Consider the following 8,655-nt stretch of genomic DNA (forward strand, 5'->3'; position numbering starts at 1 on the left):
GTTTTGAGCTTGAATTTGGAAGTCCTATTGAAGCAATGAATAGTAATGATAGCTAACACTTATATAGTGCCTACTGTGTACCATGTACTTCACAATTATTATCTCATTTGATCCTGACAATTTCTAGGAGGGAAGAGCTATTACTATTCCCATTTCCCAGATGAGGAAATTGCAGCAAATGGAGATGAAGTAACCTGCCCACAGTCACACTGCTAGTTGTCTGAGACTAGAATCTTCTTGATTCCAGGCTCAGGGCTCTATCTCCTGTGCCATTTAGCTGCTCCAGTGCATGAAAGTAACAACTACAAAATCTTCATCTCCTCCAGGCAAACCCAGACAAACTCAGACAAAGTCAATCTTGCATTTTTCCACCTCCAATTAGGAAAACACAAAATGTAACTCTCCTTACAAGGCAGAATAATACATTGTTGCAAGTATAAGAATTTAGCAACTACTGAATACCTTTCAAGACATAAAGTGAAAGCTAGAAACATCTCCATCTTTCATAGCCTGACAGATTCCTATATTTAAAGTACATGTTTAAAATACCTTGGGGAATTACAACAAACTGTACTAAAAACAGGTTATTACCACAGACTTAACCTATTTTCTAGAATCATTTGGACATAACATTGATACACAAAAATCTAGGAATACCCTTTTTAATAAAAATGTCAACATCTCTCAGCCACATGTTACAAGGAGCTTTCCAACTGGCTGAGAAGATCAATGAATGGCTAAGTACATGTACATGGCTGGTATTGTACTAAGCTTCAGAAATAATATAGGAAGGCAAAAAAAAAAAGCCCTCACTCTACAGGAGCTCACAGGCTAATGAAGGAGACAAAATGTAGGTAGCTGTGTACAGTGAAGGTAATTCAGAGATGATGGACAGAGGGAATGAGAACCAAGAGAGGATTATTGCAGAAAATAGAATTTTTTCTAGGAATTGAAGGAAATCAGGAGAAGGGAATTCTAGACATAGGGAAAAGCTGACAAAAATTCCCAGAGTCAGAGATGGAGGATCTTGTGCAAGAAATGGCAAGTGGGCCAGTATGGCTGAATAAGTGGAGGTCAACATGGTATAAGAAGGCTGAAGAGAGATGAAGAGCTTTAAAAGGCAGAGGAGTTTATGTTTGAACCTTGAGATAACAGGGATCCATTAGAATTTATTTAAGAGATGGGTGACTTTGCTTTTGGAAGATGATGCTTGTTAGGATTACAAGGTGAGAACTCAGGTTGACTTGACAGTTCTCTGTCTCAGACCTGTAAAGGGAGTTTACACCTTAGGAATCCTAGAAGGAGCAAGCTCATTGGTTGAAGTGGTTCTTCCCAGAAGCCCTTGCATTATCCCATGCCCATTCTCTGGGAGGATAAAAGAGGCAACATTGGGCCTGGAGAGCAGATTAGACTGGGGAAGGACAAGGGCTGGAGTACAGCACTCCAGGAAGAGAAGTCTCTGCATTACATCAGGCCTGACGGGGCTCTCTGCAGGAAGGGAAGTCACTTCTCTGGACAAGAGTTAACAGCAACTGCCTGGAGACAACGGTTCATTACAGGAAGAAGAATCTGTCTGAGAGATTTGAGTAGACACAGCAGATCTCTTCCCAGAGAGCGATCCGGCAGCTTCTGGAGACGACAGCTCGCTACAGATGCTGACAGATGAGTAGGGGATGGACCGAAGGGCATAAATAATCGAGAGAGAAAAACCAGAAGGCCATTGAAATGGTCAGGCAAGAGGCGAGGACAGCCTGCAGTTTGAGGAGAAATGGGATAAAAGTGCACAAGAAATATCAGGAAGGTGGAATGGAGAGAACATGTTAACAGATTGCATGAGAAAGGGGAAGCCACAACTGACACCCCACATGTGAACATGCATGATTGGGAAATTGCTCCTCAGCAATAAAAAGGAGGATATGAAGAAAAAGATGGCAAATCTGGATTCTCACACTCACTAGCTGTGAGATAAAATGGGCATAATAATAGCACCTACCTTCCAGGATTGTTGTGAGAAACAAATGAGACATTTGGGGAGCATTTAGTGCAGTGTCTGGAGATATATGAATGCTACATATTATTATTATAATTGTTGCTATTGTTGTTTTTTTACTATCATCCCAAAAATAGTTTCTTGGAGCTTATAGTGAATAACCTGACAACCTAATAAAAAAATGTTCCCTTCCGAACCCTGAATTCTGTCATTGCGGCGGAGTCGCTTCTTCCTGAGAGTTTCCCTGTGGATCTTGTGGTTGAATGGCTGCCCCAGTCTCTCCCTTGGGAGAACATTTTAGGAACTTATCTGTATCTGACATCTTAATAAGAAAAGTTATTTTAACCCTGTGTGCATCAATCTATAGAATATTTTAGGAGCCTACAGAGAATAATTTGACATCCTAATGCGTGGATTCAACTACCAAAAAAATTAATTATTTTAATCCCATGTGCATCTATCTATAGAACATTTTGGGAGCTTAGACAGAATAATTTGACATCCTAATAAAAAACAGTTATTTTAACCCTATGTGCATTAATCTATAGAACATTTTAGGAGCTTACACAGAATAACTTGACATCCTAATGTCTTTATTCAACTACCCAAAAACCCATATTTTGCCCTGTGTGCATCAATCTGTAAAACGCTCAATGGAAAGAAACAGCAGGACATTTCAGGACTCTTTCTAACTGAATTTTATCAAAAAAGATAATCATAACAGTCGCTCCCATTTCCAGAACTCTTCAAGGATTGCAAAGCACATTACATTGATGAACTCATTTTGGTCTCACTATATCCAGGGGGGAGTGTTATTATTCTCCCATTTTGCAGATGGGCAACCTAAAGCTGGGAGGTTAGGTAACTTCTGAGGCTAATTAGGGGGGCAGGATTCAAACTCTGACCTTTCTGACAAGTCCATCACTCTCCCCACTGCCCCATCCAGCTACCAGCCCTTTTCCCTGCCTCCTCTGCTGCTTCTCGTGTTCATCTGAATTGCATGGAATTAGTAAGGCCAGGCACTCCTGGAAAAATCACCACCACCTTTGAACCAGGTCAGTCACGGTTTCAATTAAGCCCCAGATTGGCTTCATTCTCAGAGTCTCATTCTCTAGGCTTCTCTAGCCAGAAACACCCCCTCTCTCCCCCCGCCCCTCCTCCCAGAGCAACAAAACTAAGAATTTTTCTTGGCCACAAAATGGACCAATATTTCCACTGGGCCTCTCCTTTCCAATCCCCAGAAGTGCAGGAAAAACTCAATCCCCTCCCTCTGTTTTCCATTATACTAATAAAACTTGTGAATAAAATTAAGAGTGAGCCTGAATATGGAAGCCTGCCAGACAGCATAGGGGAAAGCGTCAGCAAAGGGGGTTCCAAGCTGGGATGTGGTCAACAGGCTGTTGCAAGAGGCAGAGGTCACCTGGAGGGCAGGCTAACCATTACCCTGCCCACCCAGGCCTCCTCCAGCCCCTTCCTCAAATAACTTCTCCAGGGTCATTGTTTAAATCTGGGGCTGAAGCTCTCTGCCTCCATCCTGGTGTGGGGCCAGTGGGCCCAAACACATCCCGGCAGATCCCTAGTGTGTTGAGGGGCTAAAGGAGCTAAAGAAGAGGGGGTGTTAGTGGCAGTGATTTGAAACAAGAGGAAATATCTGTCTCGGCAGAAGGTGAGACCCCAGTAAAATAGCCCGTTGTCCAAGGGGACTGGAGGTAAATGACAAAAGTCAAGGAATTTGGGACTAGAAGGAGCATCAGAGTTCATCTGGTTGACTCCCCCCCCATTTCATGTATAAGAAATTTCAAACCCAGGGGAGTTACGTGACTGGAGCCCAAGGTCATGTGGCCTCTGATTCTGGACATCCTTCATCCGTCCAAAGACTCTTAAAAGACAGTCCGATCAAAATAAATAAATAAATAAAGAGTAAAAAAATTAAAATTAAAATTAACCCCCCCCCAAAAAAGACAGTCAGGTCCTGGGAAAAGAGCAGTGTCTCAGGAGTTGGGAGGTTTGGGGGCTCAAACCCAGCAGGGGATGCTTGCAATCTTGGTCATCTTGAGCAAATGGCTTAATCTTCTGAAAACTCGGTTTCTTAATGATATAATGATAATGGCGAGGTGGACAGGGCAGCAATGGGAGGTGGACAAGGCACCGATGGAGAAGTGGACAGAGCACTGAAGGCAAGGGGGACAGGGCACTGACGGGGAGGCGGACAGGGCACTGATGGGGAGGGGGACAGGGCACTGATGGGGAGGGGGACAGGGCACTGATGGGGAGGCGGACAGGGCACTGACTACAAGGGGGACAGGGCACTGACGGGGAGGCGGACAGGGCACTGACTACAAGGGGGACAGGGCACTGACGGGGAGGGGGACAGGGCACTGACTACAAGGGGGACAGGGCACTGACGGGGAGGGGCACAGGGCACTGACTACAAGGGGGACAGGGCACTGATGGGGAGGCGGACAGGGCACTGACGGGGAGGGGGACAGGGCACTGACTACAAGGCGGACAGGGCACTGACGGGGAGGCGGACAGGGCACTGACGGGGAGGGGGACAGGGCACTGACTACAAGGCGGACAGGGCACTGACGGGGAGGGGCACAGGGCACTGACTACAAGGGGGACAGGGCACTGATGGGGAGGCGGACAGGGCACTGACGGGGAGGCGGACAGGGCACTGACGGGGAGGGGGACAGGGCACTGACTACAAGGGGGACAGGGCACTGACGGGGAGGGGCACAAGGCACTGACTACAAGGGGGACAGGGCACTGATGGGGAGGCGGACAGGGCACTAACGGGGAGGGGGACAGGGCACTGACGGCGAGGGGGACAGGGCACTGACGGCGAGGGGGACAGGGCACTAATGGGGAGGGGGACAGGGCACTGACGGGGAGGGGGACAGGGCACTGACGGGGAGGGGGACAGGGCACTGACGGGGAGGGGGACAGGGCACTGACGGGGAGGGGCACAGGGCACTGACTACAAGGGGGACAGGGCACTGATGGGGAGGGGGACAGGGCACTGATGGGGAGGCGGACAGGGCACTGACGGCGAGGGGGACAGGGCACTGATGGGGAGGGGGACAGGGCACTGACGGGGAGGGGGACAGGGCACTGATGGGGAGGGGGACAGGGCACTGACGGGGAGGGGGACAGGGCACTGACGGGGAGGGGGACAGGGCACTGATGGGGAGGGGGACAGGGCACTGATGGGGAGGGGGCCAGGGCACTGACTGCAAGGGGGACAGGGCACTGACGGAGAGGCGGACAGGGCACTAATGGGGAGGCGGACAGGGCACTAATGGGGAGGGGGACAGGGCACTGACGGGGAGGCGGACAGGGCACTGACGGCGAGGGGGACAGGGCACCAGCCCTGAGTCAGGAGGACTTGAGTCAAACCCTGAGTAGCTGTGTGACTCTGGGCAAGTCAGCTAACCCACCCCCCAAATTGACAGACTCGAACTAAAGGGTTTCTCTGTAGTTGTCTGTTCTTGGCCCTGCCTACCTCTCCTAAAACCCCACCGCTCGCCCCCAGCTCTGGGACCCCAGCGGAGCCGGTGAGTCTGGATCCAGAGCTGGGGGGGACCCTGAGTTTGCCCCTAGCCTCCGCCCGCTAGCTGCCTGGGAAGACCCGGCCCCAGTATTTGTTTGCCTTCGCCGAGCTCAGATGGTTCTCACTGGGAGGAAGAGAGAGGCTGGACCACACGCCCTCCGGGGTCCCCTCGCAGCGGTCTCTGGGGTGAAGCGCGGGGGGCGGGACCCGGGGATTCCGAAGGTCCTTTTTCCCACCGGAGGAAATTGAAAGGAGGGAAACTGCAGCCCTGGGATTTTCAGGATTGTAAGAAGTCAGACTCGCACTGGACGGGAGAAGTGCCTCAGAAATGAAGGACCAGAGGGAAGAGAGCTGGGAGATAGAAAAGGGGGGGGGGGGGGGAGGCGAGCCCCTCCCCGCCCTCCCCGCACACTGGCCCCCACCGGCCCCTCAGCCCTTCCTGCCGCTCTCTGCTCGCTCTCCAGTGCCCCGGGCTCTCCTGCCCCTTCCCCCCTCGGCTGAAAAGGGGGCTCAGCAGGCAGCGGAGATCAAAGGCGCCCATCGCCACGGGGGAAGTCACGGCTCAGAGCACCGCCCGGGGCCGGGGGCTCCCTGCCGCCAGCAAGGGGAGGAAGCCTGGGGGCGGGGACCTGGCCCGGAGAAACCCGTCCGCAGCCGGGAAGCCGGGGGCCCGCCTGCCCGCCCCAACCCCCAAGGGAGGAGGCTTCAGATCGCGAGCGACGGCTCCGGGACCAGCGCAAACTTGGGGAAAGGTGCACGCGACAGCCCGGGGCGGGGGGAGGGGGGGGCGCTGGACCGAGAGAAACGGGCAGAACAATGATCGCGGCGGCCCGGCGGCTCCGCGCTCCGGAGCGCCCGAGCCCACTTCCCTTCCGTACGCCGGGGCGGCAGAGAGCCCAGCCCGGTGCGCCCGAGTCCGGCGTGCTTGCTCGCTCCCCCTCACTTCTCCCACTCTCTCCCTCCCCTTCTCCTCCTTCCTCTCCCCCTCACTTTCCCTCTCTATCCCTTCCCCTCTTCTCTCTTTTTCTTACTTCTCCCTCCTCTTGCCCCCTCCATCCTTCTCTTCCATCCTTTCTCCCGCCCTCCTCTCCAACTTTTCCGTCCCTCCTCCCCTTTCCCCCGTCTCTTCTTTTTTCCCCTTCTTCCTCCTCCACCTTCATCCTTTCTCCTCCCTCCTCCTGTCTCCTACCTTCCTCCTCCCTCCACTTCCCCCTTCCCCCTCTCCTCTGCCCTTTCTCTCCCCCTTCTTCTCCTCTGCCTCCTCCGGGAAGTAGAGACCCGGCCACTTACCCGTGTCCCGGGCTTGCAGGCGTCCGCAGCCGGAGCCGGAGCGGGGGCCGCCTGCGCGTAGTTCCCGGGAGCGGGGCCCCTGCGCTGGGCTCCGGCGGCGGGCAGGAGGAAGAAAGTCTGGAGGACCAAGTTCCAGGGGCTCATCCGGCCCATCGCGGCTCCGGGCTGCGGGCAGGACGGGGCGCGCGCGTCCCCACCGAGGTCAGGTAGACGGGCTGGGGGGGTGCGGGGCGCTAGGGTCCGCGGGAGATCAGTCCCCGTCCTCCTCTTCCCCCCGGGCCCGAGCTGCTGCGGATGGGGCGGCGCAGCTGGGGAGGGGCGCCCAGCCCGCCATGGCGCAGAGGAGAGGGGCGCAGCAGCCCGGGGCGCAGCAGCTGGCGGCCGCCACCTCACCTTCCTCCCCGCGCCCTCCTCGCTCTCTGCCCGCCGGGCCGCCGCGCTCCCCCGCTCCCTCGCACTCGCTTTTTTTTTTTTGTAATTCCGACTGCAGCCTCTGGATGGAGGTACAAAGTCAAACTCCGGCGATTGGCCACGTGAGGCCCTTTCCCCCAAACTTCCTCCCCTCCCCCGTGCGTTTGGGGGCCCTCATTCATCTGTTCGGAGCCTCTCTGACTCCTCCCCCCCAGCCCCCGAGTGCCCCTCTCTCTGAATCCCACCCATTACAATAGAACGTAAAGAAAAAGAGCGATCGATCCCACAACATCCCGGCTTTTAAAAACTCGCGAGCTAAACGCGCGCCGGGCTGGCACAGAAGCCGCCCGCCCGCGCGCATCCCTCGCCCGCCCGGCTCCCGCAGGCGCCTGCAGGCTTGTAGAGCTCGTCACGTGCGAGTCCGCGATCCTCCCAGAGAGAGAGACGGACAAAAAGGAGCCGGCCTTTCAGCCCCTTTTTTCTTCAAAGGGAGAATTACGTCATTAAAGATATGATGAGGGGGGGGGGGGGGACGGGGGAGGATGAGAAAATAAATGCCGATTCATTAGTGGCGGAGCTGACCGAGCGCCAGGCCGGAGTCGGGAAAGTTCTTCTTCCCGGGCTCAGATTTCATCTCAGACACGGCCTGGCTGTGGAACGTGGGCACGTCACTTACCCCTGTTTGCCTCAGTTGTTCGTGTGTGGAAAAAGCCGGAGAAAGAAACGGCCACCCCGGTATCTGCCCAGAGAACCTCAAATGGGGCCCAAAGAGGGGGACGGGACCGAGCGACAGCAGCCATCGAAATAAAGGGTGTGAAATAAAAGGACGCAGCCCCTCCCCCCAAGGGAGAGACTGGGGCAGCCATTCAACCACAAGATCCACAGGGAAACTCTCAGGAAGAAGCGACTCCGCCGCAATGACAGAATTCAGGGTTCGGAAGGGAACATTCGGTAATAGAATAGAACTCTCAGTGGGACTAGCATGGAGTTCAAATCTTGCCTCAGACACTAGTGGGACCGCTACTTAACAGCTCTCAGAGTTTTAGGACCAACAGGTATAAAATTGGAAAAGACTTTCGAGGGCCCTGAAGTCAGACCCCTGATTTCTACAAATGAGGAAACTGAGGCATGAGAGTAAATGGCTTCCCAAGTTACCAAGTGAAGGGAGGGAGGGAGGAAGGGAGGGAAGGAGGAAAAAAGGGAGGGAGGGAGGAAGGAAAGAGGGAGGGAGGAAGGAAAGAGGAAAAAAGGGAGGGAGGGAGGAAGGAAAGAGGGAGGGAGGGAGGGAGGGAAGGAGGAAAAAAGGGAGGAAGGAAGGAAAGAGGGAGGGAGGGAGGGAAGGAGGAAAAAAGGGAAGGAGGAGGAAGAGAGTGAAAAAGGAAGGGAGGGAGGAAGAAATGGAGGGAGGGAA

The 8,655-nt window shown here is 54.0% G+C and overlaps 1 protein-coding gene across 3 annotated transcripts in view; it reads right to left on the reverse strand.

Annotated features, from left to right (window-relative positions):
• TRABD2A (TraB domain containing 2A) overlaps positions 1-7,304 on the reverse strand; it is a 51,204-nt gene extending 43,900 nt beyond the window's left edge. The window contains exon 1 of one of the 3 annotated variants that reach the window (XR_012485773.1): positions 6,834-7,303. Coding sequence is in view for 2 of the 3 variants with exons in the window: in XM_074285608.1 (XP_074141709.1) it covers positions 6,834-6,986 (153 nt within the window). In the remaining variant the exon portion in view is untranslated. Of the gene's footprint in view, positions 1-6,833 lie in introns of all 3 variants that reach the window. The other 2 variants (XM_074285608.1, XM_074285607.1) reach the window with 2 other exon arrangements.
• Between the last annotated feature and the right edge of the window lie 1,351 nt (positions 7,305-8,655).

Source organism: Sminthopsis crassicaudata, chromosome 2 (genome assembly GCF_048593235.1).
Source record: "Sminthopsis crassicaudata isolate SCR6 chromosome 2, ASM4859323v1, whole genome shotgun sequence".
Lineage (NCBI taxonomy): Eukaryota > Metazoa > Chordata > Mammalia > Dasyuromorphia > Dasyuridae > Sminthopsis > Sminthopsis crassicaudata.